Here is a 23,606-nt window from a genome sequence, read left to right as displayed (position 1 = left end):
AAAGACTGCCCTGGAACTAAAAGAAACCGAAAAAAAAAACAATAAAGAAAACGTCAACTGCGGCTAGAAGAAGTTTAAATGCCCTATATCTGCCTGATTTTGTGTTCATCAGGCTGGTTCGGTTCACGGTTCTCGGTTCGCAAGAACTAGCTGTCTTTGAGCTGTCGGTTCATATAGTTCATGAACGCTTTAGCCCAGCTTTTGGTTCAGACTTAGTGACTTTTATCTTTAACCAAAGCAGCTATTTGAAAAAAAAAATGGTTTGTTTAACTTATTTTAGCTTAAGCATCAGTTCATTGCGAACCGGTTCAGCTTCAACCTTCATTTGCTTCGCTTGTTACGACTATATAATATAGTATGAAAGACTTTTCAAAGTTCCTTGTTGATATTCCTTGTTACATATTGAAAAAAACTTCAAAGCGAAACCAGCTTTTCAAGAAAAAATGAATTGTTCCAATCGATTGTTGCTTTGGTAATTATTTTATATAGTCAACCGATGCTGTTCAGATATCTGCTCAAATATATGTTAAGAATACAGTGACGCTTGTGTTATAGGTGGAATACTCTGTGGAAGGGTATTAAAAACTTTGAGCTGACGTAAATGGCATATTAAATTTTACATTTTTCATATTTATGCAGCCGGCGATGCGGCACACTCATAAAGTGAAAGTGACTCAAAAGCCGTTTAAACAGGCCAGGGAAGGATGTGGGGTGTGCTTTCTGGCCTCGGACTGGGACTGGGACTGGGACAGGGACTGGGTGGGATGTGACGGGAGAACAAGAACAACATTTCAATTTAGCAAAATATTCATTATGCTCAAGTGTAGACTACAGGCAAATGGCGCTAAACGGAAGCGGAAACGTGCCAGGCTAAAGTTGACCCCACAGTTACTCACGGCCCAAACAAAACTTTCGACTGCCACACACACATACACACACACACACATATAGCTAGCCGCCACTCATTTGGCCATTGTCAGGGAACGTCTTCATTGTCGCTGCTCAGCCTCATCCTTGCCGTCGTCCTCGTCGTCCTCTTCGCTGCATTGTGCAAACTTTTATAAAGTTATGAAAAGTCATTCAAGTGCGTGGCTCTAAAAGAGACAGCAAGACGGCGAGACAGTGACAGGCAGTAAAAGAGAGATAGAACGAGAGAGAGAGAGAGGGAGAGAGAGAGCTGACTAGTTGTAGAGTGTGAGATTTTATGAGACGACTTGGCGACATTTTGGAGCACTTTGTGCTCATTTTCAGCGTTCTTTTTGCTTTGCAAAAACTAAAGACAGCTTCGACAAGGAGCCCGACCAGGTGCCCGGCCAGGTTTGGGGTACTGGAACTTTTGCTGACAATAAAGCCGTCAGAAACGTGCATGTCGACACAAGTATGTTGTCCTTAAATGTGCTCAATGTCCTCGATGTCGGCGCTGTTGTCGTAGTCGCAGTCATCTGAAGCGACAATCCCCAAGTAGTTAGATACCGTAAATAAATATGAAATAATGGCAATAGCATTTTGAGCTTACCCTGCAAAGTATTCTATTATATTGTAAGCAAACGCAAGACAAATGGGGCTTTATATAATTTAATGCCAGAGCAGGTTGAATAGCTAAACAAGTGGAAGTGGAAGCTGGCAAATACTCAAATTTTTCAGCTTCTAGTAACAAACTCTAAACTATAATTCCCAATCGGTTCTAGCTAATATTACAGGACTATACTTAATATATTATACTACAATTTTCCAGCATAAAATAGCAATTTAAACTATAATTCCCAAACGGTTCTAGCTTATTATATATGTCATACATTTATTACAAAATTAGTTGAGCGTTTTTGTAATAATAATTAAAACAGCTTATGAAAGTTATTCACTCATTTTCCGGTTCATGAAGTGAAATGTCATGTACTCCATTTTAGGCCTGAAATTGAAATTCTTTGAATAAATAAATTTGAAGTTTAAATTGTGGCAAACTAGTTGAGAACAGTAACTAAATTAGATAAGTTAGATAATAAACAAATGCTAAACAATTTTTCTACATTTAATTAAATCAATTTCGATATAAAATTTGTTCGCCTAATGTAAAAATAGTGCTTGGGAAATTGATTAAAAATTGAAATTGTGCTACGCTTAACATAGCTCAGGCATATAACACAAATTGCATACACTAATTCTCAAGTGGTTCTGGCTCGAAACCAATGAAATATTTTAGAAGTAAATGAAGTTATTCTTTTATGAAAATTCTATGTTAGGCAACTCAACTCAAAGCTACCTAAGCTGAAAACTTAACAATTAATAACTAATATGCTTTAATTTAATTATTTTTTATTTTATTTTTTGTTTTTAATGTGATTTATGATTTATTTAGTCTGAACGTATGCAGCGCAAGTTGAATTAAGCATATGATTTTTACCATGTCAAAAGTAGCTATTTTTTTTAAGTTTCAAAAAACTTTTTGAACTGAATTTAAATGTTTTGCTTTTAACATGAACTAAATCAATTAGTTGGACAAAACTTAAGCGGATACAAACAATTGTTTGCTCTATCAAAAATGGTTTGAGTTAAAAAACTTTTGAAAGTGCAATAAATATGAGAAGAAAAACTATCTAAACAAAATATATTTGATTTCTAATTGTATTGAACTCTTCTATTAAAAATTGTTAGCCAAGAAACAAGCTAGCAAAAGTTTATGTTGCAATCTCAGCCTTGAATTTGCTGTGTGAGTGTTATATTTCTGCAGTTTCATTTATAATCAAGTTTTTCTTTGATGTTTCAAAACAGAAACAGGCAGCACAATGTGAATAATATTTAGCTTAAGATCAGCAACCGACTCCTTAGCAGTAGATGCCCAGTGTCTAGGCCAGGCCTTGGCCAGGTTGTCTGCATTCCCTTTAGCCAAGCTTGGTTAGAGCACTAAGGCTGCGTTGTGAGTGGGCAAAAGTTGTGTTCTTGTCCTTTGGCTGGCAGCTTAAGTGAGCTTTGCCATTAGGTTTGGTAGCCACGCAGCTGTTGCTGTTGCTGCTGCTAGGGGCTACCTGTCCGCTGGGCTGGGGCTGGGGCTGGGGCTGAGGCTGCACTTTGAGTGCTGCTGCCAAAACTCATTAACCACACGCGTTGGCCACGTTCAAAGTGGCAAGTGGCAAATGGCAAGTGGCAGGCGCAGCCACGCAGCTTGCAACATTCCAGTTGGATGTCACTCACGCTTGGGGCATGCCCCAAGCTAGGTTGGGGACCATGCCACAGCAGGCTGTCGCATTTCATGTGCTCAGAATTGCGTGTTCGGTGCGCAGCAGTAAATAATTTTTGCCAAAAGGTTGTTGAAACATTTAATAAAACCGATATAAATCATAACAAACACTTAGCACGACAACAACAACAACAACAACAGCACACACTCACACACACACACACACACACACACGCACGCACAGACAGGAGAGGCAACAAAGCGTAGCTAAAATTCCAAAGCGTTGCCCATTTTGGCCGCAAAAACTTCTGCCGCAGTCGCCGTTGCCGTGCACAAAAATGCCGAGCAGGCCTCGGACCGGCAAATGACAAACTTGTGTGTGTGCGTGCGTGTGTGTGCGTGTGTGTGTGTGTGAGTGCGAGTGTGTGTCTATGCCCTGGTCCGGGGCTGTGTGCTGTAAGGGGCATTAAATTCTGCATTGCAACGCGTGAACGCACCTTGCCGTGCGTCTGTCTGTCTGGCTGTCGCTCTGTCTCTGTCTGACGCACACTCATGTGCTAGGTGTGCATGTGTGTGTGTGCGTGTGTGTGTGCGTGTGTGTGCGTGTAAACTCATGCCGTTCCATGCTATGTCGCCTCTTGCATAGTTCCATGTCCATGTCGCCGTCGTTGGCCACGCCAGCTTCCCCGTGGCAACATTCAGCCGCAGCAGGAACAACAGCAGCAACAACAGCAGCACGACTATCAAATACCCTGCACCATTTGTGTTTTTAGTTAGCGTAACATCGAGTCTTGTTTGAAACAAATTTTAATCTTAAATCACATATTGTGATAAATCTGTTATGTGGGACCAAACTTTGATCTGATTATCAGTTGCAATACCCTGTAAATTTAAGGCTATGACGAGTAAATAAAGCGACATTCATTAATTCTTTGCTAAGATATGAAAGCGACTGTTCAATTATAATGAAAAGGTAATGCATAAGCGTAAACCGTCTCAACCTGTTGTGCTGAATACCCTGTAGATTTGTACATTTATTCGTAAAAAAAATAACTTATATTCAAAATTAATTGATACTATGTGCCAAATACCCTGTAGTTTCTATATTTACCTTAGGTAAACAAGCAATGCGGCTTTACATTTAAAAGTGCTTCCATTTCTTGATTTCACAGTGAAATTCTAGTGAAAAGTCACGCTTTTTATTAGTTACATTTGCAAAAATGCAACAGTTCTATAAATATAAAATAAAATTTAAGCATTCTCTTTGACCAACCAATATACCCGCCTTGCTGCTGCTGTTACAGGGTAGCAAAATGCGCAAAAAATTAATTGCTGCGCATAAATCAAAAGACTTTTGCTCTCACTGTGCTCAGTCTGTGAGCGACTCCCTCTGTTAGCACGAGCCCCAACCCCTCCCCCCATACTCCAGCTGCCCCTAACCCGCCTCCGCCGAACACACACACACACACACACACATGACATTTGGCATCGCTCTGCACTTGTTACTATTTCTATTTTGGCCATCATGGTTGAGTCGTTGAGTTCGCAGAAAGTGCAACATATTGTTTACTTTGAAGCGCCATCAAGGCCACATTTGATGAGGTCCATGCACGCCAACTCATTAAAGCCGGCAAGATGTTGTTGACCGAATTGTCGAGCATTGTTAGCAATTATTGCATGCTGCACAACAAACAACATAAACCACATTGATGACCGGAAGTTTTGCCATAAAACTGAGCCTCATTGCCCGTGACAGCTACATAAACAAGCGCAGAGTTCAGACTGCCCGGTGAATGGTCTTTTTTTTTATGGATGTCAACTGGATAAACATAAACTTGATATGTGTTAACAAATCGACTAATTACGGCTATTTATGGTTGCTTTAATAGGTCATAAGCACATCAAATTGGTTTTGTTAATGCGAGATTTGTATTTAGTTATCAACGTGAATCAGCTTTTTATCTAAATTCGATGGGGTCAAAAGCCAAATCTGCAGGCCGATTCTTGGCCAAACAAAATAAAATATATATCTATATATATAAAATGTGATCATCATATAATTTAATAATAAATAAATATAATAATAATAATAACTTATGTAAAGCAAATCGATAGTTTTTTCCAAATAGCGAACAATTCTTGCCAAATAGAAAATAATAATGTATTTGTTTTATCTAAATTTTCTAAATGGCAGAAAATATTTTGTACAAATTTATTTGTTAAAGTCTTTTTTTATAGTTTTTAATTCCTTGTAGAGGGTATTATACTTTTGTCATGAGGAAGGAGACATCTCCGACCTCACAAAATATATATATTCTCGATCAGGATCAGCAGTCTCAAAGCTATATGCTTACTTTCTCGTTTCAAACTAAGGATTAGGCCCTTGAGTGGTCTCTGATCTAGCTACAAGTCTTCGAATTGTAATTATAGCGGGCTATATTATGCATTCAGCTATAAACACAATCACAGAAAAATTTCCACAACTTTCTCATGCCATAAATTATATTGAAGTACCTATTTTCCCTTCATTTCGCTGCGGCTGCAGCTTGTCGCACGCATAAACTGGAAATTTAAATGCATTCATAATTTACAACAATAGTTGTGTTTTTTTTTTTTTTTGCCAAGGCCGTTTCACAATTGTTGACGGCGTCTTAAACAAATGTCCAAGCAGCAGACAGTTGCCTCGACTGCGACTGCGACAGCGACTGCGGCAGCGGCAGCGGCAGCGGCTGCTGGGAGCGCCACATCACGCATACGTCATGGGTGCCGGCTATAAAAAGTAACCATGCATAAAATACACACGTCAAAAGCGACACAACTAAAAAAATGAAGAAAAACGCTCGTAAATAATGCACAAGCGATTTATCAGCGAGACAGTTGCAGTTGCAGTTGCAGCAGTTGCGGCAGTTGCAGCAGTTGCGGCAGTTGCAGCAGTTGCAGCAGTCATCAGCTGTTGGTGGGAACCCTCGACCCTCGACCCACAGAGTGCAAGCCTCGCGACTATTCAAATGGCAATTTGGCAATAGTTGTACAAAAAAAGACAAACTAAATCCATGCAGAACCCACATGTAGAAACTGGTCGCTTTTGTGGGTTTCTTTGCGATTGGGTTTGGGTCTGTGTCTGGGTTTCGGGTCTCGGGCCTCGGGCCTCGGGTTTTGGCCCACGCGCGCGGACAGTTTGTTTAGCCCCGTTAAGCCTCACACTAATTACACTTGCGCTTTTTACAAATCCACACACAACATTTTTCTTAGTCTCGCCACAAAAATACGCAAAAAAAAATGTATGAGCTATGCACAACTCGAACATATTTTCATTTTCATGGTCAAAATGACAGTGTCCGTCCGTCTGGCTGGGCCGGGCCAGGGTCTACAGCAGCGACAAATATGCAAATACCTCGGCTGCAATTTCCCTTTTTTCCTTTGTTTTTTTTTTTTTTTTTGCGAGCTGGCATTTCACTTTTTCTGTTTCCGTTTTTGTGTAGCACGCAAATCTTGATTTAATTTCCGACTATTAAGGCTTAAATGGCAGCCAGCCAAAAATATTTGCGGCTTTTATGCATACCAAAAGAGATTTGTGCTTTAGCATGACTTAAAGCTCATTAGTAGAATGAATGTAAAAAGTTTCCTTGAGCAATGTTATTAGCAAATGTTGCGATAGTTTGAAAACTATTTAATTTACAAGCATTCTTTGCCCTGTTGCCGTACTTCACTACATTTGTCAGTGTTTAGCTTGTTATTTAAGTATTTAAATCTCGCGTTGAGCATTGGATTGACATAATGCTCATTAGTATAATGAATGTGAAAAGTTTCCTTGAGCTGTTCTATTAACAATTGTTGAAATACATTTAAAACTATTGCAGCTTACAAGCATTATTTTGCCTGTTGCCCAACTTCACAACATTTGCCAGTGTTGTTAAACTGTATGTAAATCTCGAGCTGAGCTTTGAATTGACATTAGCTCATTAGTAGAATGCATTTAAAAAGTTTCCTTCAGCATTTTTATTGGCTAGTTTTAAAACCATTTAATTTACAAGCATTCCTTGCCCTGTTGCCTAACTTCACTGCATATAGCAGTGTTGTTAAGTTTCAGCACATTTAACACTGTTTGTCTTGTTGCCAAACTTCATCACATTTAGCAGCGTTGCCAAACTTATTTTTGAAGAAGCAAATGTCGAGACATTGCTCTTTAATAGGGTAAATGTGCAAGATTAATTTATAAAGAGTTCATACATTGTTCTAAAACTTATCGTTTAAAAGTAAAATATGCAAGTATATCATGTTTGTAAGGATCGTGCTATCATAATATCTAGCTTTTCGCCTTCGTACATTGTTACTAGGCTTCACATTATCTCATTGTCTGAAGTTTTCAATAGTAAAGACAATACATACAACCCCTTTAGTCAGCTAGCAAGCTTTGCAGCACTCGCCTTGTTGCCAAACTTCACCACATGAAGACTCATTATCCAAATAATATCGTGCCTTAGTCAACAGTTTAAAGTACACATACTCAACATAAAAGACTGCGCACAGCTGCTCATGTTCATGGAGCTGTTCAAATTTATGGCTGCGCTGTTGCCAAACTTCAGAGGAACTTTTGCCACATCCTTTAGCAACACTGTAAATGTTCATGTTTGTCAAACAATGTCACTTTTACTACAGTTTAGTTAGTAGCTATCAGCGTTTGGTTTAGTTACGAACGTAACTCAATCTGCTAACGCACCGTGCATTGTTGCCAAACTTCATTTTGGCACATTTGCCTGACAGTTTATGAGCCACCCATGAATACGCCCCCAACGATAGACAAAGAGTTAACCTTTGACACCCAAGCTGGTCACACTATTAGTTATTTATATGCACTTTGCACCGGTGGATGACATCGGTTTTTGCCACTCGATCTGACAAATGAATTTGGGTCAAAAGTTGTGAAAATTAAAATGGGCCCAAACCTGAATCGGAGGCGCTAGAGCGTACTCGAACTTGAACTCAGCGTGATGTGGCCAGAGTTGGCCGCAAACATTTGCACGTCTCAGATTCGGGCACGTTATCATGGACTTGCTTTTCGGTTTTGGGCATGGACATTGGAAAGTTGGTGTCACGGGACAAAAGGGCTGACCGGCGATTCGCTACGGTTTGCGGACTAAAATGACATTCAACTGGTCTGTCGAATCGCAATTTTATTTCCGTTTCCGCATCGACGTGCCACATATGCCGCACGTACCAGACACGGCCTGGCCCCAGCACGGGGCCATTCAATTGAACGTTCGGTTCTTTTTGTTTTGCTTTGTTTTTTTTTTTTTCTGGAGCTCATCTGCAGACCAACAACGAAACTAACCAAAACCAACAACAAAAGGGACACTAAAACGTTACAAAAGATTTACGCCGCTTTTGGTTGCTGCAAACCCCGTCTAAGCCCCCAACTACAACTACATCCCTCTCCGGCTGGGTCCGACCATTACTTTTGCTTTTGCGGGTTTGAGTAATGGATTAGATTTTTACTCACTTGTTGGGTTCGCTGGCTGCTCCATTGGTTCACGTGACTCTTTGCCGCTTCCTTTTTTTATTTTCGCACCCGCCTTTGATAGTGGTTCTCATACCCTTTCCCATCGCAGTGCATACTATCAAAATATCACGCGGTTTGTCATAGCGCGTAGAGGAGGAAAGTTTTTATTATTTTAAGTTGGGAAGATTAATACCCTTGTGGTCAATTGCCTTACGGCTTAGTTTATATGTGGGAAATGCGAAATATCTTGAAATCAAAATATTTTTATCGATTTTTCTCTTATTGCTATATAATATAGTATTGTGATCTTGATATTATTTGGCTCATATTTAAGCATGATAGTTAAACAATATATCTTGATAAACATAAAAGTTTTCTAAAGAAGAACCATCTTTTTGATCGTCGATCCTATGAGAGGTATGTGATATAGTTTTCCGATCTGGCTGGGTCCGACATATGCACTGACGGATATATCAAAATGGCTGTGGATGGCTGATCTAGAATATTTATACTTTATGGAAATGTCGGAAATGTTTCCTTCTATGCGTTACACATTTTATGACAAATTTATAATATCCTTTACAGGAGCATGAAAGAAAACAAAATTGTTCAATCTCATAAAATAATTTTTTAAGATTTGTGGGTCATTTTGAAAAATTCAATTATTTATTTCAAAAATACTTCAACGGTCGGTTTTATGATTTAAATACATACACTGTTTTCTAAATTTTGATCGACAGTAAAAAAAAATCCAAAAATATTGCCAAACTACTCGATCTCGACGATCTGGCAGCACCAACACTGTAAATTGCAGCACTAAGTTGGCTGCGAATGGTTTGAATTCTGGCCAGATTTGTTTCATTTTCTGTTGTATTGCTCAATTAACCTGTAATACCTGAACTCATAAATCAGCTGGTAAGCGCATTCAGCATTCGTTATCTAATAAATTTTGTTCGAATTTGGTTGGGGATTTTGTCTGTTTTGGGCAGACTGGCGTGAGGCGTTGCGGTAACCCCTTTTCGACCACAATGCTGGCACATTAAAGCGCATTCCTTTTGCTCTTTACGCACTGCGTACTCTTGTGTGAACTGTGGTTTTTTTTTTTGATCAGACCATCAGACCCACCTGGGGTTAACCCCAAAGCACGTGGAATTACTTATTTTGTTATACCCTCCAAAACTAAAATGGGTAAAAGTCAATGATAGAATAAAGTTGCGATAGTGTAGTTTTAAAGGTAAAAGTTTATGTGTAATAAGTATATGGAAAGCCGAATTCAAGCTAAATGTCTTATCCACTAAGCCTTAGATATTGGAAGTTGTCAATAAATTTGATATATTTTAGTATCTAGCTGGCGTGTTTCAATATTTTCTTAGTATTTGTACATGCTAAAAATATTGTAGGACTTGATTTGTGAGTTTTGTAGACGTGAAGAGGCGGACTCACGAATTGAACCATAAGAAAGAACGCTGGCTCAAACCACAAAAGCTAGTTATTGCCTGTTCACAGGATATGCACAAGTTTCGCATTCTCACTTGGTTTTTTGTTCTCCTTTGATATCCTGTGAAATTTTCGTCAGTTGATTTTTAATATTTCGTTTTTCGTGTGCGCTTAAAGCACAGCAAAAAAAAAAGAAGAAAAATTACCAAAAATTTAAAAAAAAAAAACGTGTTCATTTTTCCGATCAGGTCATATTCTTTAGCTAATAAAGTTGGCCAAAATGTTCAGCACATTGATGGCACGCACTGCTGCGATAACGGTGGCCATTTATTTTACAAATCGGGTCGGTGTTTGGGGTAATACAGAAACGGCCGATCAACTATATCAGCGCTTAGCCAAGGGCCTGGAGCCGATGCGTCAACTGTTGCCGGTCAAGCTGCCAGCCCAGAGCGAGCTGAGCCTGAGGGCGCGTCAGTATTACGATCGCGGTATTAAGGAGGGCATACAATTGATGCGCCAGTTGCCCAACTATGCGGGCCAACTGCTCGAATTGGCCCGAATTGGGCTCAACAAGCAGCCCACCGATGATACCGATGATGAATACACCTGGCCGCCAGTTACATCTGTTGCTGTTGATAGCGAAGTAGCCGCAGTTACTGCCGCCAGCAAACAGCAGAAGTAGCCGACGTCCAGTTATATATGTATATATATACATATATATATATAGTGTATATAGTGCAGCATACGATCCACATCTAGTTGTTGCAACCCACAAATTCTCATCGAGTAGCACGGCCCAAAGGCCCAAAGTGTTTTGTTTTGTATTTAACGCGGTGTCGTCAAAATATAATGTGTGCGAACGGGTATAAATCATGGCGATTTATTCACTTATTCACATACCAAAGATCGGTCCGCTTAGTATACTGAGATCGGGAACATTTCGTTTGCCAGACTTAAGTTCCTTTTTATACCCTGAACCCATTAAAAATGAGTAAAAAGCGTATAATGTATTTGTGCAAATGTACCTGTCGTACCTGTTCCTGCTTGCTTATGCTACATTTTTATACCCTCGTAACAGGCCCCATAAAGTATACATACGAATGTATGTATGAGCAGTATTAACAGCTAATATATAATAACATATAGCTCTGCAGGATGAAACGGTGGCAAATACGTGTTTGTATGACAAACTTGTGGTTCTTCTTACGTTTGGACATCCAGTTTTTAAAATAACAACCATTTTACTTCAAATAATATTTCAATGTGAATACTTGCATATTTTTTCAAAAAAAAAACTTTAACTCCATATTTCCACATTTTCCATATTTAATCATCAGCATGCCTGAAATTCTAAGTGCTTTCTTGTTTTTATATTTGCTTAAGTTGCAGTTCATGTTAAAGTGCATGGTAAAACATGCCAAACTTTATCAACAGCGCTTGTCAGCGAATGTTGCTGAGTTTCTTGTTTCTTTGCTCTCCTCGAGAATGCTTTACTTTATAACTTACAGCTCAGAAATTAAAGAAAACTTTCAAACAAGTTTACGGTTTGGCTTACAGTTAATGTTAAGAAAATCGAACCCTCTATTATCCAACCTAGATATCCGTCCTAGCGTGTAAAAGGACTTGATTTCTGTGCTGAAAACTCAGGTGTTTCTTCAAGGCTCAACATGTGAGAGACAAAATATTGCCTCCGCCCCTCCATCCCTACACACACATCCTGATATCTAAGTCCTTTGGGATTGATTTAATAACGGGAATAATAACTAGTTCCTGGGACTTGCATATTTGTCAAGCCTCAAGCCAAAGCCCAGTAGAGCTCCTTAGATAAGTTTATGCCCAACCCATTTTAATTGCTAATAGTAAAGGCATTATGTGCAACCAATTCCAGTCTAAGCACAAAATCCTGCAAGCCTACATTCCAGAGCGGCAGCAGGCCGCATGCCAAGGCCAACAACTACCTGTGGCCCTTTCCCGGTTCGAATCCAAATCTACCACCAATCTCATGCTCCATGTTGTTTGTTGTTCATTTGCCGTATCAAAATCAATCGAAGCTTACAGAAAAACAACAGCATCAAAATAAAAGCAACAGAAAAAAAGGGAAAAAAGGTAGCCAGGGAAAGGTGGACTACGGGTAAAACCATCAAAGAAACGTTGAAATTTTATGAGCCCGCAAGGGTCACATTAAAACGCATGTTAAGGCAACAACAACTGAAAACATCGGAAACAACAACAAACAGAAAACAAAATAAAAAAAAAGGAAAGGAAAGAAAGTAGAAAAAGCGTTTGGCTAGGAAACATTTTGGCAGGGTGGTTGGGTTTGGTTTTTTGGTACAGGTTACGAGAATTGGCGCATTTCCCTGTGATAAGGTCGCACGGCTTGGTACGCAATGCCTCGACTGGCATTTTAATAGACTGTTGATATTGACGGTGTTTACAATGTGTCTGGGTTCAGCTTCGAACTGACAATGACTCGGCGCCGGAGTGTGGCCAAGTAGAGCGTGACAAAAAGTGCGACCACGTAGCAGGACCAAAAGAATTAGGTGGCAGGGGCTTTTGCGGCATCGGGTTAAACAACAGCCTGACAATGTCAGCTCAGGCAAGTCATCAAGTCATCTTTAAGCTGGCCAAGAAACTCAACTGTCAACTCTTTATAAATCGTTTATCGCTCTCAAGTAAATCAAATCTAAAGTCGGGCGAGCAACTAAGAGCATAAGGTAAGCGACCTTCTTCTTCTTGAGACTGATCTACGCCAAAAAATCGACCGTTAAGTGGTGTTAAAGAGCCTCTGTGACTTGGGTTTCCGAGCGTCGGACCAAAAAGCGCAAAAACGGCGGTTCAAACCACGCGACAAGCTAAAGAAATTGATTTTTAATGCAAAGTTATGTTATTGCATATATAATATTTAATATTTTAGTTTAATATTCAACGTAATGTTTAATTGAATGTTAATAAGTATAAAACAGATGAGAATATTGGGGCAAGCCAAACTACAGTGAAAACTCTGTTCTGCGACAGTCGGGCAATTTGTGTCCGCTCAAGAGAAGTGTTCGCCAAATACGGGGGGAATGATATGACCTGATCAAGGCTTAAGAGAAAGGGTCCGCTCAAGAAGGCTGTTCGCCTAAAAGACGTGCTCGTTCGGAGAGTTTTCACTGTACTTACAGTTTTCATTTTAGAATTTAGTGGCAACTACTTAAATCATTTTGCTGTCATTTCAATGCTCGAAATTATTTATTTGACCGTGCAACGCCGGGTAATCTTCTTCTTCTTGTTTAAAATAAAACAAAGATATTTTAGGATTTCAAATCGAATTCTTTAATTAAAATCTGGTAAAAAGCGTAAAAATTGGAATAAAGACTTGTGCTCATGTTATGTTAAAACTTGATTTAAGCTTTTTTTCCCAGCTTTTTAAGTGCTTGCTTCTTTTTAGGTTCCAGAAATATTGTATCCCAACCCGATTGGGCCCTTCTATCAACGTTTCCTGTGCTTCCCTTGTCCGTCTGAGCTTTGAATACTTTGTTTCGTATTCATACTTTATGTGAATACTTACACATATCATTGCCTCGCCACACGAATCAAAAGTTCGCTGAGAAATACTCGTTCCTGTGGCGCCTTTTTATGTTGCGTACTCCATACTTTTGTAGAGGGTATTATAATTTTTTCATACAATATGTAACGAACGGAAGAAAGACATCTCTGAGCCCATACAGTATATATATTCCAGATCGGTTTCTATGCGAACATGTCTCTATATATACAAAATCCAATCAACATCGGAAAACTATATCATATAGCTGGCAAACTATTCTGGCTTTTATCAAATATCTGCAAAAATGTCAGGCAACTGCCGGCAAGGGTATTAAATCTACGGTGTGCTTTCTCGTTCTTATATTATTTTATTTTTTTTTTTGTACATCAAGTGTAAAATACTTTTCACTTTTGTTGTCGAAACATAATCCAAGTTGTATCTATTTACATATTTATCTGCATTTTGCGGTATTCGTTGCCAGCTAAGGGTTGGGGCTGAGCCTTTTTTTTTTTCTTTGCTTTTAGGTTTTTTGATGGAAGGAGGAATCCTACGTGCCGCATCTTGGGGCTGACTCTTTAACTGCTTATGGGTTAGATTTATAGTCACGGCTTTTATTTATGTCACTTTTGCCGTTGTTCTACAGCAGAGACACCATTTTTCTTGTGGTTTTAGCATACTGTCTGTCTGTGTGTCTGTCTGTGTGTCTCTCGTCCGGCAGATCCTTGCAGGGATAGCTTCTGGCCGTTGCATAAAATCAATTTCCTTGGCTTTTGTTTTCGCCTGCTTTCCGGGCGTTCGTTCCGCACGTTGATGCCGAGGTAAAAGTGTTGCAAGTTTATGTTTTACGCCAAAGACGCCGAGACGACACGCAGTCGACGCCTGCCACGCCTGCCACAGCTGCCACAGCCGGGGGGTTGGCTACGGCGACTGGGAGCTGCTAGCTGCTAGCTGGGCATGCCCAGGAGTGGCACATTTGGCGCCCAGCCGTGCGCTGTCTTGCATATTTAAGTTGCCTCCTGCTGCTGCTGCCAACTTGCCCCCTTGCCAGTGCTGCCCCCAAATTTCCGTTTGGCTCCACCTGCTACTGGTGCTTCATTAGATGCTCAGCTCCTTGTTGGCTGCTTGGCGTTATCTAAACCTATATTTTCGTGCATTCATTTGGCTGCAGCACTCATTTCCGCTTCGCTTTTCCTGTTTTACGAACTCGACTCTCCTTTATTAATGAAGTGGCCCCAGCTACTATCTCTCCCTCTCGCCCTCTCTCCTGCTCTCCCTCTCTCCCGCTCTCTCCTTTGCAATTAGCCAAATGTGTGAATATATATATTTTGTGTTAATTTCCGTTTAATTGTTTAATATGTTGTTTGCATTTTCTATTAGCATCTTTCCGTCTCGCATTGTTTCAACAATTATTGCCTCATCCGTCCCTACGCGCCCTTCACCTCCACCTTCACCTCCACCTGCAGCTCCTCACTTTGCTAATTGGCTGAAGTGTGTTGTTGAAGTGCGCCCTGTCAGCTTTTTCAAGGGTTGTGGCTGTCCAAGCATTCTTGAATGGGCTATTTGCCGTGTGCTTAAGGGTTAGCCACTGGCATAAACACCTGGAATTATCCGTTCACATTCGGACAGGTGGGCGAACAGCTCGTTTAGCAACTAGCTAAGGTGGTCAAGTAGCCACTTTCAGCTCAACTGACAGAACCTCAAATACGCTCAACCCATATTAAGTGGGCGCTTTTTTTGTACCCTGTAAAAAGGCATCAAAGTGAGAAGAACGTTGTATTAAGTATATCTCTCTCTCTCTCTCTATATATATATATATATATATATATATATATATAGCGGGTCTTGCCCGTGGCATGTATAAAATAAATTTTCCCGAAAATCTTTAAAAATGATTTTGACACTGATCGGACGGTAAACAAAAAAGTTTCATATAAACGTTTTCCGCCAATTTTCCACTGTTGCGGGTGGAATTTCCCAAATCGCTGAAGCAAGTATTCTTTAAGTTCCTAAGTAGAGCTTTGAAAATAAGTTAAAAGCAAATCGGACAAAGCCCAACAAATCTTTGAATCGCATTTCAACTGAAGAAGTTTCTGGATTCTGCGAACAGTGTGAAACACGTCTCAAATGATTTTTCTTATAGATCTCTGGAAATGAATTTGAGCATGAAACATCACCCACCAAATCTATGACCCCCATTTCCACCAAGGAGGGATGGATTTTCCAAAAAAGTTCGAATCACCCCTCAAATGAATTTGAACAAAGTTCTTTGAAAATAAATTTGAGGCCGATCGGATGGTGAACAAAAAAGTTGCATACAAACGTTTTGCGCGATTTTTCCACACTTGCGGGTGGAATTTCACGTCAGGACAATCAGTTTTATATATAGAGATATATGATTGAATAACAGTCGAATCCGTAGAAACCAGCTGTACCTGGGAATGTTTTTCATCTAGCTTCGTTAACTGAGTTAACTAAGAAGCATATTCTCGATAGGCATCAAAAAAGATCTGTATCTCCTTTAAAACACAAAGCCAAATTAAATTTATATTCTTATGCATCGCATATTTATGTGTACAAAGCGTATAAAATGAGCTTGTGTTAATGTGTGTAACGAGCAGATGGAAACTCCAATCTAAACTATATAGATTCTTGATCAGTTGGACGAGCTGAATCCATATATTGAACGATAGTCTAGATTGAAAGCCAGGGTATTGAGAGAGAGCTCCTTATCATGTTTCCCATTTGGCCCAACTCCCATTTCCATTAAATCGATAAATATCAATTCGACTCGATAGCTTTAAGAGCCAAATAGACTGAATTTGGCGTGTAGGTATATACTAATCAAGAAATATTCCACATTTTGGGTAACATGCCCTGAAAATTGAAAAACTCTCTGCTTTCAAGGCAGAGCCTAACGCCTTAAAATGCACACACTTTTTTCTATGACATAGATCGGACTTTAGGCACCGAACTAAGCCAAGAATGCACTAACCATACAACATATGTACGTACTATATATATCATATATATGACATTTATATGCTACAAATTATACTTTGTGAAGAAAGTGAAGGTTGTTTTGCCTACCTGCCTGCCTGCCTACCTGCAGGTTACTTAAAAGCTCCTCAACTTAGCCGCTTCATTATGAATTTCGAATGGCATTAAGCGTGCTTTTTTGGCTGCCTCGCAGGGTTAGCTGCGCGAGGTTAGCTAGGCTGCTTGGCTAGTTAATTGGCTTAGCTGATTTAGATGGCGGCATGCTCGAGCGAATGCCGCAGCTGCCGCATTGCTAATACGCCATGGTGCACACACACACACACACACAGAACCGAACGCCTAACTAATTTAAATCATTTTAATGCCTGCGTCACCCAACCTATGCGAACTTAACTAATTCCCGCGCAACTCTTAAGCTCCATGCAAATCCCGAATGCCATAAATGTGGCGCTCGGCGCACACCTCACCTTCTCCTTTCCCTTTCCTTTCCTCCGCTGGGGAAAGCTACTGGCAACAGACAATGCCAAACCGCAGCCGCCAACTTGGCCAAGACGCAACTTTCAATTGTGCCCTGTTTGTGTTTGTTCGCAAGTCGTAATAGAATAAAGTTTGCCGCCATGGGAATTCCAACTGTTGTTTTTCAAACGTTGCTCGTTGCTAAACCACCTGACCGCCACTCCCCGCCCCGCTCCACGCCCACTCAAGAGTGCGGTATTCCCTTCTGGAGAACGCCAACTCGTGCCCAGGTTCCCAAGGACGACAACATAAAAAGCACATAGATCTCACTCGCGACATCTTTAGCTTGTTCTGTGCGTGTAATCCACTCAGCCCCCAGCCTCCAACCGCCAACCCCCAAGCCTCCCCCCCTCGCATTGAGCTGTGCGTACATATGACAGTTGGCCGCCATTTTGCTCGAATTCGTAGTCTAAAGCTGGCAAAAAGATGTTTATTGCCTTCTGTTGGGAGCGTTGCGAACGTTATGAAAATTGTTAGCAATACACTCGACATTTTAATATACCTCTCACTCGCTCTGTCCCTCTCTTTATACATAAATATATGTATATCTATATATAAATTCATGTAAAATATCCTATATAGACATAGGTCAAAATTTCCCACTCCCATAACTCGGTTAAAACTCAAACGATTTTCATATGGCTTGGCTTTTTGTTCATAGTTTAGGCTTTATATCAATTTGGCGTCTTTTCTTGGTCAAAGTTCATGTAAAAATGTTAGCCTCAAATATCCTATATAGAGAAAACAACCTAGTCGGTTGTGAAGTCTTGAGCTGAAGTGAACCGGTACGAATCGGTTTTAAATGAGAAAATGTATATAGAGGTTGAAATTATAAAGAAATTCTAATAATTTAATTAATTTAAAGTAAGAACCAAAAAGTTAGGAGCACAAAATCTCGTAAAGTTGCACACAAGGTTTTCGAAATTAAGCTGATTGAGAATTAAAATTTCGGAATAGTTCTTTTTATCTGTAAAACGGCTTTAAGTACTCAAAAATTGTTCCGGAAATTGTAGATTAAATTAGATTGTGCACTTGCCTAAATGATTTGTGCCGTTGGCATCTTTGGAGCTATCATTGTATGGCTTACATTTCAAATTATATACACGCCATATGCTTTGCCATATCAGTGAACGCTTGGTAAACTGATCCCAGTTTTATCTGTGGGCAATCTGTGTCATAATACAAAAATCGTATATGACTTAAATGGCATAAGCAACTGAATTGGATCACATTATATATGCCACTTGTGTTCAGTCAAGCATTCAAAGCGTTCATTAGAAATCCTAGACGAGTGTATGGCATAACTGAATCTTTGCTCATATATATACATATATGCATAGTATATAGATATATATGTATCACTAGACGGGCATTACTTCATATGGCGAAATTGGTTTGACAAACTTTCAAGGGCGCATCGAGTTGAATTTTAAAGGAAAAAGCTAATTTTGCCGTGTTTTTGCTCAAATGATGTAGATGACAGATATGTATGTAAATAGATGTGTACATGTATGACATGCATGCGGGTACATATGTATATTGATGTATGCGCGTGTGTGCGTGTGTGTGTGTGTGTGTGTGTAGCTCACCTACTTAAGGCGCCTGCTGCTGACTGTCGTCTGTTGTCTGTTTATTGCTTTTATTTATTTACTAGACATAACTGCCAGCACACTCACACACACACACATAGACAGAAACACACTCACACCCTTCCAGTTTTTAGTCGTGCTTTTGATTTGTTGTTGCCCGGCATTTGCTGTTCATCGCTGGCATCGGCGTCGCAGGTGTTGCGACGTTCCATTTTGTGGTGTTTATGTCAAAAAAGTGGAATTTTATGTGCGCGCTTAAAAGTATGCAAAATGTTTTTTGTCATCTCGCGCCGCTGCGGACGCTGTGTCTTGGCTGCCACCCACGGCCGGGTGGGGCGGGGGTGCTTGTCTCGGCTAGGCCATAAAACAGCGCGCGCTCAAAAGCAGGCAACATAAAGTTTAATGTACGCCCGCTGTCGCGACGCGGTCCTTGCCCGCCAAGTGGGTGGGGCGAGGCGCACAGCGTTTATATTGAGCGGGGGGCGTGGTAATCAATATGCCAACTGTCCATTGATTGGATTTTGATTTGCTTGGCAGGCGTCGCACGCGGCGGACAGTGATTAGGAATTGCGTGTGGAGGGCAACCCCTGGCAGCGGGACCCATAAAACTAATCAAGTTTAAATGCGAGTTGGACATCAATGTTAAGCTGCATTAATGGACAACAGACCAACACACACACACACACACACACACACATGGAGAAAGAGAGAGTCACTAATTAAGTAATTACTTTTCGCTCATTAAGCGCAACGCAAGAAATTCAACTTCAATTTAACTTGATGTTGTCTGCCCCAACACCCTGTCGTCTTGTCCATCAAGTGCGCACTTAGCAGATACAAAATACACATATATACCACACTCACACACACACCCATACACACACACACACACACATACAGTTGGCAAGTTTTTGCGCACTTTATGTTGCTTTGGTCCTTGCTCGCCTCTCATCCCCCCTAAAGCTAATGCCGTTCGTCTCGACCTCGTCCCCGTCCTCGTCCTCGGCATCAATCGATTGAATCGACGACGCTTAAATATTAATGATAAAATGAAGCAAACGGTGGCGGCTCCCTGCTGCCCCATGCCCCTCAGCCAATCGCCAACCAATGTAGCGGAGCCTGCAACGCATTTCATAAGCAGCATCAAAAGTTTTGCGCAGTTTCCCGGATGACTCATGCGGCCAATATGATGCTGACAAACCGGCTATGGTTGCCAGCGAAATCACCTACAATTGTCAAGTTTGCAGAAAGCTTTCAAAGAGCTTTCCAGTCAAAAGCAGTCGACAAGCTTGTCTCTTGTTTAATCTTAAAGCTCTTTTTGATAGGAAAAACCTAACTGAAAATCAGTCAAGCTTCAGCTTAAGCGTAAAGCTCAATTCAAGTGGCTGGAACACTTTAATGTAACCCGCCCTTGTTAGCTTGAAGTTCCCCTGTTTTCCCATAAGTTTAAAGCATTTAGACAATGAGCTTAAAGCTCGCTCAGCTTAATCTGCAGCTCGTAGCTAATATGCCCCAACAAATTGGGAGCAGCGTCAATGCGAAAAGCCAAAGTTAAACTCAAAATGCGAAAAGTGTAAGAAAAATATCAGACGCCATAATTAACTAGCTCGGAACGCCGCCGACCCAAACAAAGGACCAAAACGATGACAAGGACAAGGACGATCGGCGGCTGCGACTGCTGCACTTGTGGCACATGCAGACGCCGCCACAGTCTAAAATCAACAACGCAAAATGGCCAACTTTCGCTTCGAGCCGCATGCCGCATGCGGCAAGCCGTTGGTGTGGGCGTGGCACTTACATGGAATCATGGGCAACAGACGCGTCAACGATTTTTTGTATACCCATTGACAAAAGCTAAAAAGGATTCGACCTCATGGAGTGTATACACATATATATTCTTGATCAGAACGACGAGCTAAGAGGCTAATACAAAAATGAAGAAGATTTCCCTTCTTGAATACCTTCGTCCATTCCCCCCCACCCGAAATTGGAAAAGACCCCTATCTTTAAAGGCAAGACTTTGCGCCTTTGGTGTGTTTGCCTTTTGTATGCCATATTAAAGAAAATTACATAAAGATCGGACCATAAGCACCGAGGCTAATCAAGAATGCATTTCCCATGCATATATGCGCATTATAATGTGCTTTCGTGTCTGTGTTTTTTTTTATGTATTTATGGAAAAAGGCTTTGAATGCTTGCAACATCAGCTTGCCGCTGGGCTCAGGGTATTTGTCAGGTCGGGCACACCCGACCAGGTCACTTTTAGCTGTTTATTTTCAAACTTATATGAGCCTCCAACTGCTAGGCGAACAATTTTCAAAGCCGTGCACTGAAGTGCTTTAAAAAGATAAAAGCCATTTATCATGCATGTACACACTCTCTCACACACTCTCTCTCACACACACACACATGCCTAGACAGGTGGCGAAGGACATGGAATCCAGAGGGCAGACACGCGTGCCGCAGCACATTTTCATTGAACTGAGTAATCCTCAGCCGAAAGTGATGGCAAAAACATAAATTGTATTATTACATGCAACACTACGACGCTTGAATGCCCTTAAATATGCATTTGATTGACAAAAGCTGGATGCTCTACAGAATGCCACATGCATATAAAGAGTTTTTGCCTCGGCTCGAGATAACTTTGAAATACTCTTGATTTTTTTAGAAAATGTATGCGTTATAAGTAAATCTCATTCAAATGGAGTTTTGGAAAAAATCAAGCGCATCACGTGTGCTATTAATTATTACAAATCCGCTGACATAAGTGGAATATAGGTGGAAAGTTTAAATCTTGCAGAAAATCACTTGAGCAATCAAAGTTTTTATAGCTTTATACTCTCTACTCTCGTTCAAATAGAGTTTTGATAACATTCAAGTATAACAAGTGTGTCATTAATTATTAAAAATCCGCTGCTAATGGGGGAAAATGGGTGGAAAGTTTTTATTGGCTTATACTCTTATCAATGAATAAATGCATTTCATTCCAATGGAATTTTGAAAATATTTAAGCATAACACGTGTGACTTTGATTTTTATAAATCCACTGCCATGAGTGGAAAATAGGTGTAAAGCTTAGCGAAAATCACTTGGCACAATCAAAGCTTTAACGGGCTAGATGCTTTCTTAAAAATACATTTAAAATACCAACTTTTAAGGCCTATACCTTAGGTAAACCAAATTGTTTGTCTTGATTCATTTTTCTGAGTGTATAAAAAATTTCCCTATGTACATCTACTTTGTAGACATGCAAAGTATGAATATCGGATTTCCGGATGTTCCTCTAACCCACCTCTATATATAGTTTCCACTTATGCAAGCGACGCAAGCCAAACGACATAGTCATCATACTCCAAGCTATGTTAATACCCTAACGCCACGAGGCAAATATAAAGCCAAGGCGGCGCATTTTGCAGGTTCTCAAGCTTAGCCACCCACACACCCACACACACCGCCCCACGCCCCGCCCACATGCTGCTAAGCCGCTTAGGCGATCAGCTTGTGCCATTAGGCACAGGCCAAGTGTCCACCGCACCCCAAATACGCTAGCCTGCATACAACCAATGCCGAATAATCTATGCAGGCTAAAAATTTCTCAGCCTAAAAGCATGCAACAGTTTATTTTGGCGTTTCGATTTTCAGTGCACGTAGCTAAAGTTAGCCAAGTCATAAACCAGTTTTTCAATTTCTAATGCAAACGGCCCGAAAAAAAGGCGAAAAGTTAAAGAAAAGGTTTTCCCTTCTTACAAAGTGTATTGGAAAATGTGTACACCAAGTGGGGCTGGTGGGGTTGCGGGCGGCTCAGGGATCGAGCCGTGTCGTAAATAAACAGCAGCAGCAGCAACAACAACAACAACAACAAAGCTAGAGTTACATTTGCGCTTGTTTCCTGCTTTTGGCTCGTTGAATGCAATGGCTGCCACTAAATTTTCCACGCTGCCGCCGTCGCCGTCACAGCCGACAACAGTTTTTATCGCATTCGCGTGTCTGGCATGCATGCTTCACTTATGCCAATACCCAGAGTCTTAACCAGCCACCCACCCCCCCCCCCCCCTCCTCCTCCGTCGCAGCCTCCACCGACAACCCGCAACATTCGGCCTGCCCCTGCCACAAAGCGCCGCCCACACGCAACAAAGCTGAAAATTGCTACTTTGTTCGTCGTCGCCGTCAAGCACCAGACCATCCCCCCCCCTCCTGCCATCGTCGTGGTCGTGCCCGTTGAGCTAGAGAAATGTGGAGTACTGGGTTAATATGTCTATCACTTTTATGGCTAGTTGGCTCTGCTAAGCACATATTAATTTTGAGAGTTATTATTGTTGTTATTGCCGCTTTCCGTTGCCAACTTGCTAATTATTGTTGCAACTTTCGCATTTATTTATTTATACTTCTTTTTTTTTTTTGCTTTTGGGCCTTAATCGTTGGGCGTGTCAGTTGCGCAATCTACAAAACTGACTGTGTGCTTATGAATTAACTCATTTACAGATCATTTGATTTGTTGTCTATCAACAGTTTAAAAATTATTGTCAACATAGAAAACGGTTGCAAAACTATTCACCCATTTTTAACCTATTTAGCACATTTGAAAGAATATAAGAACAATGGATTTAATAATGAAACTTATCAATAAATAAAAAAACCATTTCATTTTAACATTTTTCTTTAACGTACACCCCAATTTGTTTACAATTCGCAACCAGTTCTAGCTTTCTTAGCATGGCTTGTAATGTTAATTTAAATTTCATTTTTTTAAAAATATATTTAATAGATTTGTTCTCCATGAACAGTTTTTTAAATTCTTGTATATATTGAGAAGGGTTCCCAAACCAATTTTCGTTTTTTAACTTATTTAACAAAATTTAA

General features: G+C 40.5%; 2 protein-coding genes across 2 annotated transcripts in view; both read left to right on the top strand.

The window, feature by feature from the left end:
* The window catches only part of spri (sprint), a 131,002-nt gene that overhangs the window by 24,884 nt on the left and 82,512 nt on the right, over positions 1-23,606 (top strand). The gene's annotated exons all lie outside the window — the stretch shown is intronic.
* Positions 10,297-10,794, top strand: LOC135428380 (MICOS complex subunit MIC13 homolog QIL1). The gene has a single exon (XM_064682343.1). The coding sequence runs from the start codon at positions 10,393-10,395 to the stop codon at positions 10,792-10,794; it is 402 nt and encodes a 133-aa protein (XP_064538413.1). The 5' UTR covers positions 10,297-10,392.

The sequence above is a fragment of the Drosophila montana genome, unplaced genomic scaffold (assembly GCF_035044405.1).
Source record: "Drosophila montana isolate Dmon_TW-CO22-7 unplaced genomic scaffold, ASM3504440v1 contig_2481_1, whole genome shotgun sequence".
Lineage (NCBI taxonomy): Eukaryota > Metazoa > Arthropoda > Insecta > Diptera > Drosophilidae > Drosophila > Drosophila montana.
This window is presented reverse-complemented; position numbering and strand designations above follow the sequence as displayed.

Bases quoted from the DNA above. Each gene is read 5' to 3' on its own strand.
- LOC135428380 (XM_064682343.1), top strand. From the start codon at position 10,393: ATGTTCAGCACATTGATGGCACGCACTGCTGCGATAACGGTGGCCATT.